This window comes from Penaeus vannamei, chromosome 42 (genome assembly GCF_042767895.1).
Source record: "Penaeus vannamei isolate JL-2024 chromosome 42, ASM4276789v1, whole genome shotgun sequence".
Taxonomy (NCBI): Eukaryota; Metazoa; Arthropoda; class Malacostraca; order Decapoda; family Penaeidae; genus Penaeus; species Penaeus vannamei.
Genome location: NC_091590.1, coordinates 24,031,276 through 24,056,275, shown reverse-complemented (window position 1 = coordinate 24,056,275; position 25,000 = coordinate 24,031,276). Strand labels below are relative to the sequence as shown.

The window sequence follows — 25,000 nt, the reverse complement described above, 5'->3', positions numbered from 1 at the left end:
AAAAATTTACATACTAATGAGAATATTCCATAACATACCCTGTTCCAATATCATCATTAATATTCATCATATTTCACCTCCAGCATTTATTATTGTCAAGTCTTGGTCTTTATGCTCAAAATTCCATAAATCTAACAAATCTTATAATGAAAATCCTTTATTTCCTGAATGGGAAAATCTAGACACAGTTCAAAAATATTAGCAGCTTTTACTAAACTAAAAATATAGAAAAATCATACACTGCATATTTTGAATATCAAAATAACTAAATATATTGATTGAACATTTTAAATAACTAAAAATATTGATAAACAACCAATACATAAAAAAGCCTGTATGACTATGTGAAATATTAGAAAGCTTTTTGGTTGCATAATTAATTGATTTTATCCTATTCTACATGAAAAGTAATCATTCCCAATATATTTTCCAAACTTAATATGCGTATTCACTTCCAACAAAATCAAATCCTAATTTCCATTATCTTGATTTTACTTTAGTTTTAGCTTCATGTCTTCCAAAGGAAAACAAGAAAAATGAGGAAAATACAAAAACTTAAATGCTCATGCAAAATGCTACAAAATAAACAAATAATATTGAAAGAACGGAAGATTTCCAACTAATAAGATTAACTATTAATAAAGAAAAAAATTACGCTCAAAACTATCTCATACTTAGTATATATTATTATCACACACTGTTTATATGAATTATTATTATATCAACATTTACCTCACGAAGCTACCTAGTAGCTTTAACGACTTCATCCTTACAAGAAATATCCTTCTCATTTACAATATACTGCATCACAGATGTCACAGAAAAAAATGTGTCATACAAGACTGAATTTTAAAACTAAACATGAGTGACTTGTTGGTATGGCTAATTTTCCTTTATTTTTGTTTGTCCTTTTTCTTTTCCTCTCTTTATATTACAGTGAAATACCCATTAGTTTAAAATGTTTGAATGTGCTTTTGAAACTTATGTGTTAGTATTGATTTGCATTTGCTCCCTCTTTCAGAAGAAAACATTAATATATAACAGATTTCTGAGTAATGACAATAAAAAGATGTTTTTGCTTTTGTTTTGAAAGTTAAGAACGCCCATACATATTGGGTGAAATATACTGACCAAAAACCCCAAAGTTTCTATCTTGGTTACCATCAACAACCTCTTTATAGGTGAAAAGTTAGTAATTCAATGTTTGCCATATTCGACACTAACAGTACAAGTATGACACAAGAACTACTGTATCAACAACACAAAAGTTGTTATACATATGTAAAAACAAAATACAAAAAGAACTACATCATCTATGAATCTTCAAAGCCTTAACAGTAAAGACAGAACTGACAAATATATTACAAAATATTGCAACTTTTACTAGAGTCCCCTATTGTATAAAAAGTACATGGAATAGATTAAAATCTTAAATCACTGACTACTTCATCTGAGAATCAAATTCAGCAAATTCAATAATGGAATGGTGATATCAATATATAAGAAAAAATATATAAACTTTTTATACAAATGATTATAGATTCATCCTGTAATATACTACTGAAAGGATATTTAAGTACAGTGTTAATAACTGTTTACACTTTGATTTAACACACAGTTTAATGCATTGCAGCCTTTAAAATGCTAGAAATAATTGAGCTCCTTAGGATTACTATAATTTATTAATGATGTGAAAAAATCCTAACATTTAGACAGTATACCTTATAATTAAGATATAACAATGTATCTATATGTGCATATAAATACTTAGTATTAAATACCATATATTCAGTAACACAATTATCATTTTGCAAATAGCATTAAAAAGAAGACAATATGTGAAGTAAGCAAGATTTAGATTTATGTATAGTTTACATATATTCTTTTTACACTCAGCAACACTGACATCATAATTTTTCATTTAGTGAAAAAAGATAACACAAATAATAAGAAAGTAAGTAAATAACTTATCCAGAAAAATCAAGATGAAGTGGCATTATAAAAAAAAAAAACATGGATTCTTCCCAAACACCCTATGTATCATAATACCGACTAATAAATAAAAATGCTTATTAAAGTAAATCACACCAAATTTCTGTCATTATCTGTTTTTTCTAGATCAACAAAGGACACATAAGCTATACTCCTCCCATATCTCTAAGTCATGCTATGAAGTTCTGAACTTAACAAAAGAAAAATGAAATGAGAGAAGAAAAAATAGGCGATCGCCACCATAAGGAACTAATGTAATGACAGTATGGAAAGGTCAAATATCCACTATTCCATCCGGATTAAAAGAGGTTGCCGGACCATCAGCTGCAGGAAATATGACCATCTACTTGTATATCACTGTTTACTAAAAAATATATAGATATTCACACTGTACACTTATCTTGTTGAATGACTCGGATCCCTTTAGCTTGCAGGGAGTAATATTATCAATATTATACATAAACTTATTCTTTATCTATTATCTATACACTATGCATTAAATAATTAATTATTCACTTTTACAGTTGCATACAATATGCATTAATTCATTCATTACCTCATATATTTATACAGTGCTTATCACTTAATCGGCTATTAAACCCCTTTTTTACTCTCCATTTATATTCTGATTATTCACCTTTGTTTCCTGAATCATTCAGCTTATTTTCATTTGTTCATTTATTTTATTTCTTATCATTCATTCTTCTTTATAAGCCTTTGTTCTCTATATTAACAGGTTATCCATTCAGCTTTTTGTATTTCTCCTTTGTTAAAGATGCTTTCTGAATAATTTATCATCTACCTTTACATCATCCACTCATCTTCTTCAGCTTTCATTCATGTTATTCATTATTACCTTCCTATTTGCATTTTTACTCATTTACCTACCATTCATCCATATCTTTCTTAGCCATTTCTTTTATCTTTACTCTTTTATTTGTTTATTCTTTTTTCCATGATCATTTTGTTTTGTTGGTCATTCATTACTTTATCGCATTCATCCATCATCAGCTCTTTTTCCTTATTCATCTGCCATTTAATCATTAATCATGATACCACCATCAAGTCTCATTCATCCACCCTCTGTATCTATCGTTCAATCATATTATTCACCAACAATTTATTCAAAATTCCACCATTAAATTATTCTTATTTATCCCCAACCACAATCACCGTCCTTTGGCCCAATCCACATGCTCAAAGTTCCACCTTTGTGATGTGCTGTATGTGTCACACATGCTGAGGGAGAGGGTGTCGGGGTTGCTCTTGGAAGGGAGGTCGAGGCACCAGCCAGTCTGCTTGTGCTGGACCTGTTGTGGTGGAGGGAGGGATTAGTCTATTGGTTGGCTGATGGCTTGATTTATCAGCTGATGGATTGATGGATTAGTTGATGGATTGGCAAATCACACCCAGTGAAGATATAGACCTAGAAATGTCCTCTGCAAGATCCTAATCAACTGATTTATTATTATTTTCTACTATGTCGATGCAGCTAATACTATAATGGACAGAATTTCTCTACACACAAGGACAAAGTAGTGTGAATCTATGAAACAAAGTGGCCTTAAAATTAATTCTGTATGAAGATCTATGTTTATCTAAATATCACTGCCATCAATGTTGTTATTTTTGCCATCAATATCTATACTGTTACGGGCAGCATCGTTACTGATACTCATCATGTATTGCACTATGTACTGCAATCAATAGTGAGCTTTGATCATTTCTGCTATTATTAAAATGTTTAATGCAACAGCAGCATTACTACTGTTATAATTTCTATTGCAATATCACCACTCCCAATCTTGTAAATATAATTGTAATATCAATATCACTACAACTCATACTATTCCTGTCGCTATAAATATTCCTCTTCTATACCTGCTTAGTGTCCTCCTTGTAGGTCCACTTCTGCCTCTCATATTCATTGCAGGCCATGATGCGCACCTGCGGATTCTTGGCTGATTCTGCGTCTGGGGCGTCTAAGCACACACTCTCGTCAGTCATGATGTAGCCTTTATTAGAGAGGAATGGTAAGAGGAGAGAAAGTTGTTTAAATTGAATTGGTAATCTCACAAGGTATTTAGCTACTGATACTATAATCAATATGAAATTTTGATAAGCAATTTACTGGATCTAATTTAATCTAATCTAATTATATATATATATATATATATATATATATATATATATATATATATATATATATATATATATATATATATATATATATATCGATCTATCTATCCATCTACCTATCTATCTATCTATATATATATATATATATATATATATATATATATATATATATATATATATATATATATACATATATACATATATATATCTATCTATATATATATATATATATATATATATATATATATATATATATATATATATACATATATATATATATATATATATATATATAAACATATATATATATACATATACATATCTATATACATATATATATATATATACATATACAGATATATACACATATATATATGAATACATATATATATATACATATATGTACATATATATACATATATATATATATCTATATATATATATATATATATATATATATATATATATATATATATATATATATATATATATATATATATATATATATATATATATATATATATATATATATGTATATGTATATATATATATATATATATATATATATATATATATATATATATATATATATATATATATATATATAGATAGATAGATATACATGTATATATACATATACACATACATGTATATATACATATATACATACATGTATATACACATAAATATATAAACATATATATATATATATATATATATATATATATATATATATATATATATATATATATATATATATATATATATATGTATATGTTTATCATATATAATAGGAAGGAACATATTCAATTATGACAGTTTATAATACAACAGCACATATTTTTATCCATCATGATATAGCCTACACTAAGGTGGTGAGAACTGATCTTAGATATCAACTGGAATATGATGTATCCTGTAATATGATGTTTTGCAGACTCTTGTGCAGAATAATGAAAAAAAAATGGTCACAACTTTATGTGTTTATCTAGTATTGTTCAAAACCAAATATAAGACCTATGTGACAAGTTTTTTATTCCAATTTGTGATTTTCATGGAATACAATATGGAAAAAAACAAACACAAACCAAAAACACTCAAAATGTTCAATAATCATCATATTGAATAACAAAATAATTAAATAATAAAACCACAGCTTTACCTTTCTTACTAAATACGAAGATCTGCGATGGGTAAACCTCATAGACGCACTCACGCAAGACAGCCGTGCCTGTGGGTTGGTTTGAGCCCCCTTTACCCATTGGCCGCTGGAGACATTTGCCCAGAGAGTCGTGGCGGATCTGGCAAGGTATGGAAATGTTTAGGTATGTGTCATTATTATTATGTCTGAACAATGTCAGCAAAATATAATTATTATGTAAAATGTAATATTAGCTGGAACCAGGTGTGAATCAGGGATGTTTCCCAGGGGGTATGGGTGCATGAGTCAGTCTGAATGAGTAATATGGGAATGCCAAGCACTAAATACATGAGGCAGTTAACAATAGGGTCTGCAGGGAGAGGCAATATTGTAGAAACCTTTCCTAAGTGTTTTTGAGGAGATTGTGGTACTTAGCTTGACTTATGATGTAGAAATGACAACATAGAACAAGTAGGAGATACAAGCTCTCATAGTTTCAGTAAGGAAAAAAATGTTTACATATAAATATACTTAAAAATTTATGGCCAGTGATAGTAGAGATGGCACTATCTATCATAATCATTACTGTATTCATGAGAAGTTGATATTATATTTGTATTGATATGTTTCTGATATATGTCATACTACTATTACTACTAATAATATTACTAGTGTTATTATTACTGATACATCATATTCTGGTAACAATATTTATATAAAATCTATAGGAAAAAAAGAAAAGAAAAAAAGGGAAAATAGTAAGAAATATGCATATATATCAGTCTACCTATCTACCAATCACTTTATATGTTTGTCTAAATAATTTTATATCTACCTATCTATATACATGACAGCAGTACCAGATTACCCACCTTGCCCACAAATCTATCTTTTGCAGGGAAGAAATTTTCTGGCCAAATATTCTGTAAATACCACTCAAAAGTATGGCAACTGAGACGGTCTCGAAGCATAACTCGATCTTTCACGACAACATCATTTCGGACTTTTGCTGCCTCTGCAAAAGAGGGAATATGATATGTAGCTGGCATAATCATTTTGGTGTCATCAAATAAACATAAAATCAATTTCTCTATAACCCTATCTCTTTCTGTTTCTTTCCTCCCTTCCTCCCTCCCTCCCTCCCTCTCTCTTTCTCTCTCTCTCTCTCTCTCTCTCTCTCTCTCTCTCTCTCTCTCTCTCTCTCTCTCTCTCTCTCTCTCTGTCTCTCTCTCTCTCTCTCTCTCTCTCTCTCTCAGAATAGTTATGTATAGCCATGTTCTCTTTTACTTTCTGCACATTGTTGATTCCATATCTTTATTCACTTCTGTTTCATATATTTCATATTCATTTCTACCAATTATTGTACACATTTTCCCACATGCATACACCATATTTTCACCATCCTAATAAATGCAGATTGCAGTGACATTGCATTTAAATACAAGTCATGTATTTTTTTTTTCTTTTTTAAAGGGTACTCTAAACAGAACACAGGAATGAATATGTTATTCTAAAAAAAAAAAAATCATCCTAGCCACAATATAATTCAAATTCACCCATTACCAAATTGCTACTCAGATTCTGAAATGGATCTGGATCCCATACTTTAAACATACTTAGTCTGATTGTAAAACTCAAGTGTACCACATAATCAAAATTACTGTTCTAAAAATATAAGCACATGCAAGCAATGATTTTGATATAATTTAAAGCAGTCAGAAAATGTGACATCCTTGCACTGTTTTTAAACCAGAAATCAGTCACATTCTCCATATAAACTTTTTGTCGAAATCGCTTACCTGCTATCAATATAGGATAATACTTCCTTTGTAAGACATTCTCTCTATATAGCAGGAAGTATAAAAAACAACCACACAACTTCACTTTCAAGACACTGTTTATAGTTAACACAAAAATCAACCTAACTCTTACATGTCAACTACACTTACCTGCATTAATTTTGAAGTAAAATTCCGCCCAATCGTCAAGCCAGACCAGAGCAACACGTGCAAGATTCCTGTAGAGGACGCCCCCTACTCCCCCTTCCCCAGGGAACGTATAGGGAGAGCTCTTTCTGAATACATGGCCGACGTGACTGCAGGGGGCTATCTCAATTGAACCGCCACACATCCATACCTGAGGAATGGGGTTTGTGTTAGGCTTAAAATGTAGTGTAGGGTACTTAATACACATCTGATTTCATATCAATACTGTGTCTCTAAATGATGTTCTTTATACTAAGGAAAAAATTTTCATCCAGTTAACATATGACAAACTGTGTATTTTATATTGACTAGTATTGCAAAAGAAGTTTGAATGAAAAGAAGTTATTTCACAATTTTGATGAAAATGTAACAAATATGTACAAAAATTGGTGAGTAATATAGTCACCAAATAGATTTTTGTGAAACTGTATTTTTTTTTTTCCCCTACTGCACTGTACATATTATCAAAATGTCACCGTATATCAAATTACCTACTTAAGAACTACTTGAACTCTCTCTTGACATTTTCTTGATTCTAGAAGTATAATCTTTTAAATACATATGCAAGCATAAATATTTGTCTTTATAAATATATCAACCATGATATAAATACACCTTACAATTAGTGAAAAAATTATATATATTCATATTTTTATCTAATAGAACTTTCTTTCTTTAGCCTAGTATTATCATAAAAAAAATAATAATTTCCATACCCTGAAGGACATTTCAAGATTCTCTCCACCCCAGACATCCATATTACGATCATAAGCGCCAATTTTGTAGAAATAGTCCTTGTGGATACTGAACAGCCCTCCTGCCATGGCTGGGGTCCTGGGATGAGAAAGTGGAGGTTGTTCAATGCAATGATAACTTCAAAGATGTTAAACATGTTGAATGGCATGTGGTAGTTTGTATAAATTCTATGATGGAAATTACAAATTCTTAGAATTTGATGGAGTGATGAGCTTGTATCACAGTAAAAGACAAGATTACTACAAATATGCTAAGAATATACATATATACATCTAGTGCAAAATGCTTAAATATATATATATATATATATATATATATATATATATATATATATATATATATATATATATATATATATATATATATATATATATATATATATATAATTTTTCACAGCCGTTATCCATGCTGTAAATACAACAATGTGTTTCACAGGCTCTGACATAAAATTGAAGCTGAAAAGTGCCACAAGACATCCAAGAATTGATATATAGTAACCCTAAATGAACTTGATATTTTCTGTTATTCTGTAATGCCAAGCAGGAATGAAATACATTCCATTAAAGAGTCATCACTACAAACCATTTTTTTTCTGGATTTTTTTTTCTATTCTTTTTTATTTACCAGAGTCTGTAGAACAAAGTAAAAATAGCAGCACATTTCAGCAATTTGACTTTATATTTATTTACATAGACATGTCTTAAAAATTGTCCATTTCTTAGAAGAATTCCACTCACCTATAAGCCTCTGTGATATCTTTCTTCCTTTGATCGAGTTCCTTCTGCCCCAGGGTGTACCAGCGGAAATGGAGGTTCCAGTTGAAGGCACCCCAGTGGAGCTCAAAAGACTTGACGTACTGGAAGGTGTCTTCGTGAATGATGTCAATTATAGGGCACACTACTCGCTTATTATCTTCAGCAATTCTTGATAGCAGGGGTTCCAACCAGCCTGTAATGAAGGGAATGATTATACTCCTAAAGTCATAAAATTGCAATATAATTGAGGGTTTGTCAGAATGATGTATACTCTAAAACTCTATGATGATATACAACAGTAAAATCTGATTAATGATAGATTACAATAACAATGTTAATATAATCATTATAGCTAAGTAATAGTTGGAATTCTTACACTGATATAATATCATATGAAAATAATAGTAATGATAACATTATAAAAAAAGTTTACCATATCAACATCAAACTAATAAGATGTATTATGTGCTAAAAAGATAAATGTATATACTAGTAAACTCTCCTCCCTTCTAAATTTAGAAAAACAAATGTTTGGTTTATGACCCCTTTTCCCTGTGTTTCTTTCCCTCCCTCTCCCTCTCTCCCATGTTTTTCTTTTCTCTCTCCTTCCCTCCTTCCTCCCCCTACCCCACCCTTCCCCTAGATCGTCATCGTGCCCCAGTCCTTACCTATAGTGGCCTCGCAGTGGGCGTCCAGGAAGGTAAGGACCTCCCCCTTGGCCTCCTGCGCCCCTAGGAGCCGCGCCCTGATCAGCCCCGTCCTGCTGGGAGACCGGATCACGCGTACGGGGACAGGGAGCTTGGATACGTACTCCTCCAGGGGCTCCTGTTGAGGTGGAGTGGAGGATGAGTTTGGTTGAGTGGAGGATGACCTTGATGGAGTGGAGAGAGTTTGCCGGAGTGGAGAGAATTTGGTGGGAGTGAAAGCTGAGTTTAGTGGAGTAGAAGCTGAGTTTGTTGGGAGTGGAGGCTGTTTGGTGGGAAAGGAGGATGGGTTTTGGTGGGAGCGGAGGCTTAGATTGGTCTTTTAGTTTTATTGAATTATTTGTTTGTGTACATTGGCTTTTGGCCATTGATTGCTTGTTCGGTTAGGTTAATTGGTCTTTGGTTTTTTATTAGAGGTTTATTGGTTACAAGTTACAGGTTGTTTATTACTTTACGGTAACTGGTGTTGACTGACCAATCCAAAAGTCTGTGTGCCACGATGGAGATCCTGTTCAAGCAAGCATTCAGAATTGGGTTCTTTACGCAAAGAACGGTATTTTCAATGAAAACACCTCCCACGAAGTATAACGCCGATAAATCCATTTAATTATCACCCTCTCGAGCTATCGCAGGATGCTACATAAGGAGGCCACAGTTGAGTAAATAGTGACGCTGTTGCTACCGCCTCTTTTCAAGCGCAGCGGAAGGCGGTCCTCTAGTCCCATGACGGCTGCCGATTTATTTTAACGGTTCTTATTAGAGGTCAAAGATAAACAGGTAGCTAAATTCACAAAGTTACAGTGGGAGAGATGCCATAAAGGCTCACGGTCTTCTCGTCCTCCTCATTTCTCATCGATTAAGATAACGGTCAAGTGTTTTCTCACTCCCCGGAAGATGGTGTGAGATCTCCCGCGTCACTCACGCCAATAAATGACCGATTTATTTAATCCATGTTTTTTCCACTAATCTGAGCGTCATATGAGTGGTTGCTATAATAATATTATTATTATTATCATTGCCGTTGCTGTTGTTAGGTGTAACATTCCCACGTCATTCACGTCAATATGTGATCAATTTAATATATGGCAAAATTTCTACTAATCTTATTATATGAAGGAAAATAATGGTAATACTTGTAATGATTATTATCATTATTGTTATTATTATTGTTGTTGTTGTTGTTCCTGTTGTTGTTTGTAGTAGTATAAAAAACAGTTAATAGAAAAAAATATGTCGCTATTTCTAGAACTACTACTGCAAATAATAATTATAAATCATTATATTAATAATAATCGTAATAATATTGATAATGAAAATAATAAATTATACCTTTATTATCATCATCATTATTACCATACCCACCCTCATCATTATCATTACCCATATTATTGATATAATATCAATAATAATTATTATGATCATAATAATTATTTTTCTATCATTAGCACTATTATCATTATCATTGATTGTTATTATTATCATTATTATTGATTGTTATTATTATCATTATTATTATTATTATTATCATATTCATTATTACTATTATTGTCATTATTACTAAATAACTACTCATGAGCTCCTGAGGCTAATCTGAAGTCGTAATAAATATTTCAGCGTTGATCCTAAGACTACAAAATACGAACCGTATTCATGTTGACAAATGTGGAAAAGTATGAATGAGAACGAATATCTTCACAATACAAGAGATGTATTTAATCGAAAGCGGTTAAATACATCTCTTGTATTGTGAAGATATTCGTTCTCATTCATACCTTTCCACTACAAAATACATAGAAGAGCAACAGCCGAGAACGGGCCCAGGCATCATACACATAACGGGGTCCTAGAGTGATGTGAGTGAAAGAGAGAAGTAGAAAGAGAGAGACAGAGAGAGAGAGAAAGACGCACACACACACACACACACACACACACACACACACACACACACACACACACACACACACACACACACACACACACACACACACACACACACACACACCATGGTTAGTGGTCAATGGGTTCTGATGAGTGTTGGTGTCGTTGGTTCTGTTAATTGCAGGTTTATTCGTTCTTGTGAGGATTTATTGGTTTTGTATTCGTTTATCTGTTTGTTTTTGTTTTATTGTAATTATGATCTTTTATTTTGTATATCTTTATTTTGTTTAGTGCTTCTTGAATATTGATTGTTGACCATTTAGGTTGGTTTGTTATACCTGCTAGGTGGTGAAGCTAAGGATAATAATGATAATGATGATGATGGCAATGATGAGGAGGGCAATGACGATAATGATGAAGATAACGATGATAATGGTGATCTTGATGATGAGAATAACTATGATAATGGTGATCTTGATGATGATGAGAATAACGATGATGATAGTGATGATGCCAATGATGATAGCAATGATAAGGATGACATTAATGATGATAATGATATTAATAATGATCCAACGAACACGAAAATAACCAACCTTGAGGAAGGTCCTTTCGGAGGCGTCGTCCACCAGCAGGATCTCCCTCAGGAGCTGCCTCGGCGAGCGGGAGATGACGGAGTGGACGGTCCTCAGGAGGGTCGACCAGGCCTCGTTGTGGAACACGATGATGACGGAGGTCGTCGGGAGGGACGACACGGCGAAGGTTTTGTCGTGGCACCTGCGGGGGAGGGGGGGGGGCGGAGGGGGGGGGTCATCGTATTTTTCTCGTGTGTATGTATTACGTTTTGTTTTTGTTGTTTTATTCTTTATATATGTATATATGTGTGTGTGTGTGTGAATATATATATATATATGTATATATATACATACACACATACATATACATATGCCTATTTATGTGTGAGTGTGTTTAATAGTATAAACACGCGTGTACACAAATATATGTATACACACGCACACAAGCACTCTCAATCACGTACAGGAATGCACACACGTACACTTTAACTTCCACACACAAACGCGCTAACATTTTCACATACACATGTAGACACTCGCAGACAAAATTACTCGCACGCACACAGATTTACGCATAAGTGTACACACATACTCACTTATAATAATATATATAATATAATTAATATAATATATACGTGTGTGTGTGTTGTTTTTTAAGAAGGATAGAGTATACGCGCATCCGTTTGTCAACCAGGGTATGGATATTTCACAGGACTACACACACTAATACACATATTTCACCACAGGACTACACACACTAATACACATATTTCATCACAGGACTACACACACTAATACACATATTTCACCACAGGACTACACACACTACACATACACAGAGACAAAAACACATGGCCTATACACAGATAACTGCAGGGCTACTCACCTCTTCTTCCTGACGTCGGGGAGGGACCTGTTCACGGAAATCCTGTCGGAGGCCAAGAGGTTGAACTTGTTGATGTGGTACAGCCGCTGCATCTTCCCCATCTCCCAGTTGGGGATCTGGACGGGGTCCCCATTCTCGCCCGCCCCAACGTGGGGGTTGTAGCCGTTGGTGTTGAGGATCTCTGTCCGTGGGAGAGAGAGTTTACGTTAAGGGAGGCTCCGCGGCGGGTTTCTCTCTCTCGTGAAGGAATATGGTGGGAGTAAATATTTAGGTCTGTAGGATCTGTTTTTCTTGTGGTCGTTTCTGGTTCGTGTTTTATCTCTCGCGTCTTTCGGCCGGTGTGTTAAAACTGCGGAAGGCCCGACCCATTAAATGTTCCTAATACACGTACACATACATAATACATAATGCACATACACAAAAATAAATACTCATCAATCAGTCTAGACGCATAATAACCCGACAGAGAGAGCTGCATAAATGTATATCTATCAGATAAATGGATTTACATTTATTTCTGTGTAAATGTATGTCCGGATATAAAAAATATTCATTGGGTCGGGCCTCGCACAGTTTTAACAAATCAGTCGATCATTGTCTCACGAAACGCACAGACTGATGAATATAAATGGATGGACTACTAATAAGGACGATGCCCTTCCACTGGGGGTCCCTCTGCAGGCATCTCATGTCAGATGACGTCATGGGATCCGCGAGGCCTAAAGCAGCTTGATGCAATTGATGATTAAAGCGCAAACAGCAAGAAAGGAATGCCGAGTACATGTATGTAAACCAAAAAAAAAAAAAAAAAAGAAAAAAAAAAAAAAAGAAAGAAAGAGAGAGAGAGAGAGAGAGAGAGAGAGAGAGAGAGAGAGAGAGAGAGAGAGAGAGAGAGAGAGAGAGAGAGAGAGAGAATATATATATATATATATATATATATATATATATATATATATATATACATATATACACGTACATATATGTATATATACATATATATACATACACACACATATATAAGTGTGTATGCATGTATATATATATACATATATATGTGAACACACACACATATATGTAAATACATATGTTTTTGTGTGTGTTTGTGCGCGTGCGTGCGCGAGTGAAGAAAGAAGGAAGCAGAGAGATGGGCAGATATATTTATTAGATTAATAACGCACAGGGTTAGTGATACCATTTTTACATCCCTTTTTTTAATACCAAGATAAACATGAATTTCTGTGAACATATTCCTCAAAGCAGTTTAATTGGACCTAATTAGTTCAGTGTTAGAATTCTTTCAGATATTACACGACTGAGCTTTTGATGAAAATATATTTTTCGTATAATTATATCAGTTGCTGAATCATATCTTGCAACACGGATAATTGTTTTTTTTTTTCTCTCTCTTTAACCTTCATGCATTTTCTAAGGAAATTAGTATCATGGGAAATCATCTTTTTATGCGAGATAGTAAAATGTATAATGGCGGACCCTGGTCTCGTGGTCATAATATCTCCTTTTACATGAAATTTTTTCATTGTCAAGCCTTGGATTATTGGTCATAAATAGGCCCTTATTTTCTTTTTCTTTCTTGTTTTTCATAAATGATTGAAATGATGAAATAAGACCTTGTATCAAACCTGTGAAATGAATTAAGAAAAATAAATGCTAAAAAAAGGAATACGTCATGGGAGTGATAAACCCTCGACTAAATTATAAAACCATCTAATCAGGAATTGTTCTAAAATTTATGAAAGAATAAAACAAAACAAATCTTCAGAGCAAGTAAAAGGTAAAACTGTGAAATAAAAAATTTAAAAATGAGTCACGTCTCAATCTCTCTCTCTCTCTCTCTCTCTCTCTCTCTCTCTCTCTCTCTCTCTCTCTCTCTCTCTCTCTCTCTCTCTCTCTCTCTCTCTCTCTCTCTCTCTCTCTCTCTCTCTCTCTCTCTCTCTCTCTCTCTCTCTCTCTCTCTCTCTCTCTCTCTCTCTCTCTCTCTCTCTCTCTCTCTCTCTCACTCTCTCTCTCTCTCTCTCTCTCTCTCTCTCTCTCTCTCTCTCTCTCTCTCTCTCTCTCTCTCTCTCTCTCTCTCTCTCTCTCTCTCTCTCTCTCCCCGTTTCTTCAATTCACTGGAATTTTTCTAAATCAGTAACACCGAAAAATCAATAAAATTAATCCGAATAAAATACATTAAAAAGATATACCGACTTTTGAGAGCAGTTTCTTAGGTATTTCATCATTCGATACACTGTCATGCGAGATTCGGTTATCTCCTTTATCTAATTTGTTTTGATTTCAAATTGTGTGCTAGGACTTAATAGGATAAGCAGACGTCCCCATATCTAAAGTCTACGTTATCACAAGAATCTAGAAAACCTTTTACAAAATCTTGGTAATCGCACTAAAGAAAAAAAAGGTGTTCAGTTGCCGGTCTTAAAATAATGCCGTTTTAAATCACTTTCAATGTGTGTGAAATGTTTTTTTGAAATTTTTAAAAATCGGACAAGAGGACTCATCAGAAATCGTCGACGTGGCTTCGTAGTTAAATGCTTCGTGATCGAGAGATTTGATTGTCCTGTTGGTACACAGACATTTCGGTGCCTGCCAGTATTAAAAGCATTTAATCAAAATGGAATAAAAATGGCGGGGAAATGATTACGAATGTCAAGCAATGTTTAATCCCCTTGTGTTTCCTTGTTTTATTTTTTACTTTTTCTTTTCTTTTCTTTATACTAAGCTTGCAATACTGTTGCTATGACTATGTTCCGTTCATGTGACTGACACTGAATTGACACGGTGTGCCACATCAATGCGAAGGGGCCGCGATTAGCCGCGCGCGCGCTATCAATGGAAGAAAAGCCACCCACCGCCATGCAGGCTGTAGACGAGGCACCTTACATTTCCATTTTCCGATTATCATTCGACACTGCCTACATTGTGAGGAAATGGCATGGGAAACTGCCTTTTTCGTACCATTAAATCTCGGGAGAGCTATGGGAAAACAACATTTATAACGAGATTCCTAAAAGGAGCAGAAATTCTCACAAACGGAGCTCCTCCCTTCCACCTCCCCTCGGCCTTCCATGTGGCTGAGATATGTCGACGACGTCTTCGCTCTCTGGCCCCACGACCCTGCCCTGTTTCCTGATTTCCTGTCGCAGCTGAATTCTCTCTCTCTTTCCATCCGCTTCAAGGTGGAATGGGAGGTTGACGACAAGCTCCCTTTCTTGGACACGTCCATCGCTCTGCTGATCATTTCTCCTTTTCTATGTACAGGAAACCTATGCACAGTGGTATGTACATACACTTCTTCTCGTACCATCCACTGCATGTGAAGAGAGGGGTTGCCACCTCGCTGTTTCTTCGTGCCCTCCGCATCTGTGACCCCCAGTACCTGGATGGAGAGATCGACTTCCTGCGTCGTTCGTTCTCCAAACTGGGCTATCCTCGCCATGTCCTAGACGTCGCGTTATCCAGGGCGCGACGCACCTTCTACCATGACTCCCCTCCCAGTGAGTCTCCTCACCTGCCTGTCTTAGACTGAGGAGATCTACTCCCTCCGTCGGCCCCTGCAGTCTCTCAACTGCGGACTCTCCTTTCGTCAGGTGAATACTCTCCGTCGTAACCTGGTTCACACCTGCTCTTCCTCTACCTCGAAGGTGGGCACCTATGCTGTTCCGTGTGCCTCCTGTGATCAGCAGTATTTTGGTGAAACAGGCGCCAGTCTTACTAAGCGTCTGTCTCAGCATAAGTACGCTGTACCCAGGGGACATAGCAACAACGCCCTTTTCTGCCATCAGTGGGACACTGGCCATCAGATGGACTGGAAAGCAGCACGCATTCTCTTCCCTTCCGCTGATGTCCATGCCCGCAGACTGATGGAATCTTCTCTGATTAAGCTGCTGCCCAATTTCAACTTGAACAGTGGTTTCTCTCCTGCCGACAGCCTCCTCGCTTCCCACATCCTTCGTCTCCTCCCTTATGCCGGTCACCCGTCACATAGACCGCCTGATCCTTCGACCTGACCTGACCTCCCTTCGCTTCCGTTCTCCTGTCTTCACCCGCCCCGTGGTTCCCGAGTGCTTCTCCTCCTTTCCTTCTTATACCGCTTACTCTCCCCTTGCCTCTTCAGACCCGAAGATGGAATCGAGGACGAATCCGAAACTGTTGTCTCATTTTCCTCAATAAATCTAGTTTGTGCATTGTGGGTTTTTCTTCCATATATATATATATATATATATATATATATATATATATATATATATATATATATATATATGTGTGTGTGTGTGTGTGTGTGCGTGTGCGTGTGCGTGTGCGTGTGCGTGTGCGTGTGCGTGTGCGTGTGCGTGTGCGTGTGCGTGTGCGTGTGCGTGTGCGTGTGCGTGTGCGTGTGCGTGTGCGTGTGCGTGTGTGTGTGCGTGTGTGTGCGTGCGTGCGTGTGACCTCAACCAGCCCAGTGTCCTCATCCCACTCCGTACCGTCGGTCAGATTGGGCGTACTCTTTCCCGGAATGTCCTCGCCCATGTAGTGCCCGACCACCACGTGGATTCCTCGCTTGTCTATGTATTCCTCTTGGTTCTTGTGCTTGGATCTGCGGAGGGAAAGGGGGAAGGAGTGAAAAGGGGGAATATAGTGGTATAATATATATAAAATATATAATATATATAAAAATATAGTGGTAGTATGTGAAATTTTATTGAAATAAGTAGAATAAACCATTTTTCATATATGTTTTGATAGCGTGTGAAATTTTATCGAAATTAGTAGAATAAACCATTTTTCATATAGTGGTAGTCTGTGAAATTGTATTGAAATAAGTAGAATAAACCATTTTTCATATATATTGTGATTGTGAAATTTTATTGAAATAAGTAGAATTAAATATTTTTCATATATATTGTGATAGTGTGTGAAATTTTATTGGAATAAGTAGAATAAACCATTTTTCATATATATTGTGATTGTGAAATTTTATTGAAATAAGTAGAATAAACCATTTTCATATATATTGTGATAGTATGTGAAATGGGAGTGGAAATGGGGATAGTGTGTGAAATTTTATCGAAATAAGTAGAATAAACCATTTTTCGTATAGTGGTAGTGTGTGAAATTGTATTGAAATAAGTAGAATAAACCATTTTTCATATATATTGTGATAGTATGTGAAATTTTATTGAAATAAGTAGAATAAACCATTTTTCATATAGTGGTAGTATGTGAATTTTTATTGAAATAAGTAGAATAAACCATTTTTTTATATAGTGGTAGTGTGTGAAATTTTATTGAAATAAGTAGAATAAACCATTTTTCATATATATTGTGATTGTGAAATTGTATTGAAATAAGTAGAATAAACCATTTCTCATATATATTGTGATAGTGTGTGAAATTTTATTGAAATAAGTAGAAGAGGATTTTTTTTCCTGTTTTATAAGGCACTAATGAGGTACTTTGATGTTGAATGAGATTATCGTAATCATGATTAGTGTCATTATTAATGCTAGCGATAAGGATAGCATTAATAATGACACTGATCATGATTACGATGAAGGTGATGTTGATTGAGATTATCGTAATCATGATTAGTGTCATTATTAAAGCTATCCTTATCGCTGACTTTGAGGTGGATTTTAGCGAGCAACCTCAAGCAAGATATGTTGCCTTAGATTGGATTTGTCTTGAATACTGTGCTTATAATTCTTTAGTTTAGAATCTGATAATGATAATGATGCTTATGATAATGATATGAATAATAAAATAAATAAATATATTGGTTCTGCTACTACTACAACTACTATTAATAATAATAATCTAGTACAATCATCGTCATGATAACGATAATAATGATAATAATAAATCACCATAGCGTTTTCAATTGAAATTAACCAAAAATGCTTGAAGCCTTGAGAAAAAAATAACAGATAATCATAAACGACATAAAAATAGATCCAACCCTCTATAAACTCACTTCAGCGGGATCATGACGTCAGAATTCTCATCGAAGGAGACTCTCGGATCCCTTATAAGGAAGATCAGGAGGAGGAGAGCGAGCGCCAGCAGACCCGCGCTCAGCCAACGTCCGCGTCGCCGACAGCTGTACATCCTGGCGGGAAATTTGAATTATTTAGGATTCAAATTTGAATTACGAGCGGTTGAATCTTGTCAAATTTGTATCGGTAGTTATCTTGTGTGAGTTACGTGTGGACTGGCGAATTCTGTTGATTATTAAATTGTGTTATTACATTTGTAAAGTGACTAGTAGAATATCATTTCCTAATAGTTTTGAATTATCAATTATAGCACTTGAATCATGAACTGTTTATTCTTATCATTTAAATTGAATTATCTGTTAATACGTATGAATTATAAATTAATGAATCTGACATTTAAATCATCACTGATCAGTTCTGATATGATAAAGATTGAATACTTTAAACAGGTAAGTATCATACATGAAACCAATTAATGATAAGAATAAAAACTAAAAACTGATACATATTTTGATTAAAAGAGTAACTGAAAAATATTAAATAATATACAATTATGTGAATAAAACATTGTCTGTGTGTGAGTTAACTCCTTATGCCCTTGTGGCTCTAGGCAGCTAAAACTCGAACCACAGGTGTAACTACACATAATAAATAACATAGACAAGGGGATATCAGGAGAGGTTGTGAGGCAGAGAGTGGGTGGGAAAAAGTGTGTGTGTGTGTGTGTGTGTGTGTGTGTGTGTGTGTGTGTGTGTGTGTGTGTGCGTGTGTGTGTGTGTTTGAGTGTGTGTGTGTGTGTGTGTGTTTGAGTGTGTGTGTGTTTGTGTGTTTGAGTGTGTGTGTGTGTTTGTGTGTTTGATTGCGTGTGTGTTTGTGTGTTTGAGTGAGTGTGTTTTTGTGTGTTTGTGTGTGTGTGTTTGTGCGTGTGTGTGTGTGTATGTGTGGGTGTGGGTGTGTTTGTGTGTGTGTGTGTGTGTTTGTTTGTGTGTGTATGTGTGTGTGTGTTTGTGTGTGTGTGTTTGTTTGTTTGTGTGTGTGTGTGTGTGTGTGTGTGTGTGTGTGTGTGTGTGTGTGTGTGTGGAATATAGCTTTAGGTTGTGATTTCTAGCTAGACACGAATACAGTCCAATCACACATAATAGTTTGATTAAGATACACACATTCAAAACAGATTATTTTAAAGTGTAATATATATATATAGTAAGAATTTCGACGAAATGCCGCAAAAAAAGGAAAGTACTTCTCCTCTTTCACTCTCTTCGCCCTACCTTTCTCCTCCCTTCTCCTCTTCCCTCTCCCTCTCCTCAAATTCACTCCTCCCCTCACACTTTAAACCCTACATCTGCCCCTCCGACTTCCACTTCCTGCTTAACCTCCCCCAACTTTTTCTCTCCCTTATTTCCTTCTCTCCCCCTCCCATACTTTTTTTTCTCTTCCCCTTCCTTTCCCCTACGCCATCTTTTTTTCCCCTCTTTCATTCCCCTCCGCCCCACTTCCCTCCTTCCTTCCTTCTCACCCCCACCCCCCCACCCCACCACTCGGGTAGTGGTGTAAATAGTAGATTTGAGTAAATTGACGGTCTAATTATTTCAATATCATGATGATGATGATAATAGTAACAATAATGTTAATGATGGAACACGATTCCCATTGATTCGTAATGTGATCTTGCGCGCGCCTGTGTCATCATTCTTCAATATTTAAGTTGTCATTTGTCACTTGTCAATAATTTGTCATGCGCATTGATAGCCTAGTCTGATTCTGTGAAGAATGACATCGGCACCTCGATCAATGCGTCAGAGAGTGCCAGTGGCTCATCGCCTGTGCCATCTGAGTCCCACCTGGCCGAGGGGGATGTTCTCGCTTCAACAATTGACTTTTCCGACAGGTGTTGCAAGCAATGTGGCGAGCCGAACGCAGAGCTGTGAGCACACACAATTCCTGAGTCACGGACCACCTACCACAGCCGCCGGGATGGTGAGCAGATCAAGCCTTATGCTTACAATTGTGGAGGCTGGAGCGTCTGTTTGCGGCAATGCGGCCTCCACGGTAAGCATTCAGTGAAAATGAATCAAATGAGACAGCTGTAAATAGCTCAAACAGACCGAGCCACATGTAAACAAGGCCCGGGCGAGGCTAGTCTTCGCAAATCTCATTGAAATTAACTGAATTACGTCTATCATTATAGTGAGACATCAAATTTGTATTCATTAAACATGAGATCAGGCGTACAATGTAAGAGGAACGTGCAAATGGACAACTGACGGACGTAACAAAAGCAGAATTATAGGATCATATTGCATATACCATGTGACCAAGTTTTATATATATTAAACATGTTTTCGTATATTTCTTTTTATCATTCGTTCATTAATTTATTTATTTGTTTATATGTATATTTGCATGTGTCTGTGTACCTATATACTAACAAAACTATCCGTTATGTACGTATTAAAACCTTATGCACTCAGTCCCCTGTGACCCTAGGCAGCTAAAACTCGGACCGCAGGAGTGACCTGACCTGAGAAATAACATTGGCAAGTGACATCAGGGCAAAAGATGTGACATAAAATGGGAGGATCTAAGTGAGTAAAATTTTCAACAGAAATACTATGTAAAACTAAAAATTTCTTCACTGGGGGTTTTCCTTTGGCATAATCATGACTTTTGACACAAACAGCAGCACAGACATGATGACAACAGGTAAGGGTGTGACAAAGATTGAAAAGACCAAAACCTGCTTATTATGTAAAACATTGGATCAAAACAGTGTCAGGTTGGCAATGACAACATAATGATAATGAGAGTAGTAACACTATTATTGATGATGATGACGACGATAGTAGTGATGATAACAAAAGGATAACAGCGTTAAAAAATTGCCGTGTCTGTAGAAAAGATAAAAAAAACAAAGTATATAGTTTGTGTACAAGGATATTGTTCCAGAAATATACTCCTAGATCAGACATATTTTTTGTAGTTGCTTGCTATTATAATGCTTGTATAATTGTTCATGTTCTGGTATGCAAATTTCTGCTCAGACAACGCCAGACACTTTCAGTTAAGTGAGATAAGTATATAAGTGATGACTAAAAATCCTGAGCGGTACTTCTGACATCTGAACTATTAAAAAAAAGTAATTGGTATATACGAAAGAACACCTGAATGTATGAGTATGGGTACTTTATCATTGCAAAATGATAATGATAATGAATATAAAAAACCTTCCCCTCCCCACCTTCTCTCTCTCTCTCTCTCTCTCTCTCTCTATCTATCTATCTATCTGTCTATCTATCTATCTGTTTCTCTCTCTCTCTCTCTCTCCCTCCCTCTGTCTCTCTCTCTGTCTCTCTCTCTCTCTCTCTCTCTCTCTCTCTCTCTCTCTCTCTCTCTCTCTGTCTCTCTCCCTCTCTCTCTGTCTGTCTGTCTCTGTCTGTCTGTCTGTCTGTTTCTCTCCCCCTCCTCCCTCTCTCTCATTCTCTCTCTCTCTGTTTCTCTCTCTCTCTCTCTCTCTCTCTCTCTCTCTCTCTCTCTCTCTCTCTCTCTCTCTCTCTCTCTCTCTCTGTCTCTCTCTGTCTCTCTCTCTCTCTTTGTTTCTCTGTCTCTCCCCCTCCCCCCCTCTCTCTCCCTCTCTCTCTCTCTCTCTCTCTCTCTCTCTCTCTCTCTCTCTTTTTCCTGTGTTTCTCTCTCTCTCTCTTTCTCTTTTTCTCTCTCTCCGTTTCTCTCTTCCTCCCTCCCTCCCTCCTCTCTCTCTCTCTCTCTCTCTCTCTCTCTCTCTCTCTCTCTCTCTCTCTCTGTCTCTCTCTCTCTCTCTCTCTCTTTCTCTCACTTCCTCACTATTACACAATGACCCTAATGTTTTCCCCTTCTTTTTCTTTCTCAAAAATGCTTAAATATGCCAGCCCACAACAAGCTCAATGAGTTCCCGCCCACACCGTAAGCAGCCTCTCATACGGGCGTCCCCATTCTGCATGGCAACGCCCATCCACTGTCCTCCATTGCTTAAACCAACACTTTAGTTGCAGTTATTTTTTGAGATTTAGGTGTCTATCATGAAGTTGGTTGTATGTCATATGGTTATGTTATTACAACTTCATGTGTAGATATATAGTATGTAATGTTCATTACATTTGTCTCCACCCGGAAATTTTATGCATAATAATGAGGAAAAGGCATGTTGATGAATTAACTTAGATAATTTACACACAGTGAGGAAAGGAAAAAAAAAGTTTCGAATCATTATACTAATTTCGTCTATTTATCTAATTTTGTTGTTTTCTATTATATGATAAAGAAATAAGTAAATGCTATAAGTAAATAATAAGAATATGTGCTGAATTATAGAAAACTCCACTGTGGTGATAATGCATCTACCAGTGACATACAAACACTTCTCCTGTTATTCTTCCCCACTTGACTCCATAATTAATAAAGAATATATCCAGAAACTCACATTTAACTCACATCATATTCTTTGTATCTAATTCACCACATTTTCAGCTACGGAGATATGAATTTACGAATAACGTAGTTTATCCTCAAAATGCTTTCGTTTTCTTTAAGGGTAGAATATTTGGGTGAATTATATCATCAAAATGTTTGTTATATTCTCATGAAAACCTTGTTGTTATATTCTGAATATACATTTTCGTGACCAGGAAAATGTGTATTAACAGATTTCTTTCTTTGATGAAGTTCAGTACCCCCCCCCCTCTCTCTCTTTCTTACGGTCTCCCTCTCTTACCCACCCCCTCTATCCCTCCTTCCCTCTCTCTCCTTCTCGCCCTCCTTCCCTCTCTCTCTTTCTTGTCCTCCTTCCCTCTCTCTCATCGTCCTCCTTCCCTCTGTCTCCTTGTCCTCCTTCCCTCTCTCTCCTTCTCTCCTTCCGCCCCACACCGTCTCTCCTTCGTGTCCTCCTTCCCTCTCTCTCCTCGCCCTCCTTCCCTCTCTCTCCTCGTCCTCTTTCCATCTCTCTCTTCGCCCTCCTTCCCTCTCTCTCCTCGCCCTCCTTCCCTCTCTCTCCTTCTTGTCCTCCTTCCCTCTCTCTCCTTCTTGCCCTCCTTCCCTCTCTCTCCTCGCCCTCCTTCCTTCTCTCTCCTTCTTGCCCTCCTTCCCTCTTTCTCCTCGCCCTCCTTCCTTCTCTCTCCTTCTCGCCCTCCTTCCCTCTCTCTCTCCTCGCCCTCCTTAACCCTCTCTCCTTCTCGCCCTCCTTCCCCCTCTCTCTTCGTCCTCCTTCCTTCTCTCTCCTCGCTCTCCTTCCCTCTCTCTCCTCGCCCTCCTTCCCTCTCTCCCCTCGCCATCATTCCCCCTCTCTCCTTCTCGCCCTCCTTCCCTCTCTCTCCTTCTCGCCCTCCTTCCCTCCCTCTCCTTCTCGCCCTCCTTCCTTCTCTATCCTCGCCCTCCTTCCCTCTCTCTCCTTCTTCCCCTCCCTCCCTCTCTCTCCCCGCCCTCCTTCTCTCTCTCTCCTCGCTCTCCTTCCCTCTCTCTCTCCTCGCCCTCCTTCCCTCTCTCTCCTTCTTGTCCTCCTTCCCTCTCTCTCCTTCTCGCCATCCTTCCATCTCTCTCCTTCTCGCCCTCCTTCCCTCTCTCTCCTTCTCGCTCTCCTTCCCTCTCTCTCTTCGTCTACCTTCCCTCTCTCTCCTTCTCGCCCTCCTTCCTTCTCTCTCCTCGTCCTCCTTCCTTCTCTCTCCTTCTTGCCCTCCTTCCCTCTCTCTCCTTCTCGCCCTCCTTCCCTCTGCCTCCTCGCCCTCCTTCCCTCTCTCTCCTTCTCGCCCTTCTTCCCCCTCTCTCCTTCTCGCCCTCCTTCCCTTCTCTCTCCTCGCCCTCCTTCCTTCTCTCTCCTCGTCCTCCTTCCCTCTCTCTCTTCTCGCCGTCCTTTCCTCTCTTTCCTTCTTGCCCTCCTTCCCTCTCTCTCCCTTCTTGTCCTCCTTCCCTCTCTCACCTTCTCGCCCTCCCTTCCCTCTCTCTCCTCGCCATCCTTCCCTCTCTCTCCTCGCCATCCTTCCTCCTCTCCTTCTCTCCCTCCTTCCCCTCTCTCTCCTCGTCCTCCTTCCCTCTCTCTCCTCCTCGCCCTCCTTCCCCCTCTCTCCTTCTTGTCCTCCTTCCCTCTCTCTCCTTCTTGCCCTCCTTCCCTCTCTCTCCTCGTCCTCCTTCCCTCTCTCTCCTTCTCGACCTCCTTCCCTCTCTCTCCTCGCCC

The 25,000-nt window shown here is 36.9% G+C and overlaps 1 protein-coding gene across 1 annotated transcript in view; it reads right to left on the bottom strand.

Annotated features, from left to right (window-relative positions):
• Positions 1–25,000, bottom strand: part of LOC113811660 (polypeptide N-acetylgalactosaminyltransferase 1) — an 84,739-nt gene that overhangs the window by 108 nt on the left and 59,631 nt on the right. The window contains exons 2-13 of the mRNA XM_070118391.1: positions 18,783–18,917; positions 17,293–17,405; positions 12,812–12,992; positions 11,947–12,127; positions 9,437–9,593; positions 8,751–8,961; positions 7,974–8,091; positions 7,222–7,408; positions 6,145–6,287; positions 5,294–5,432; positions 3,874–4,007; positions 1–3,302 (exon numbers count right to left, since the gene is read on the bottom strand). The exon at positions 1–3,302 is cut by the window's left edge and continues 108 nt beyond it. Coding sequence (XP_069974492.1) covers positions 3,162–3,302; positions 3,874–4,007; positions 5,294–5,432; positions 6,145–6,287; positions 7,222–7,408; positions 7,974–8,091; positions 8,751–8,961; positions 9,437–9,593; positions 11,947–12,127; positions 12,812–12,992; positions 17,293–17,405; positions 18,783–18,917 — 1,840 coding nt within the window. The 3' untranslated portion in view covers positions 1–3,161. The remainder of the gene's footprint in view (positions 3,303–3,873; positions 4,008–5,293; positions 5,433–6,144; positions 6,288–7,221; positions 7,409–7,973; positions 8,092–8,750; positions 8,962–9,436; positions 9,594–11,946; positions 12,128–12,811; positions 12,993–17,292; positions 17,406–18,782; positions 18,918–25,000) is intronic.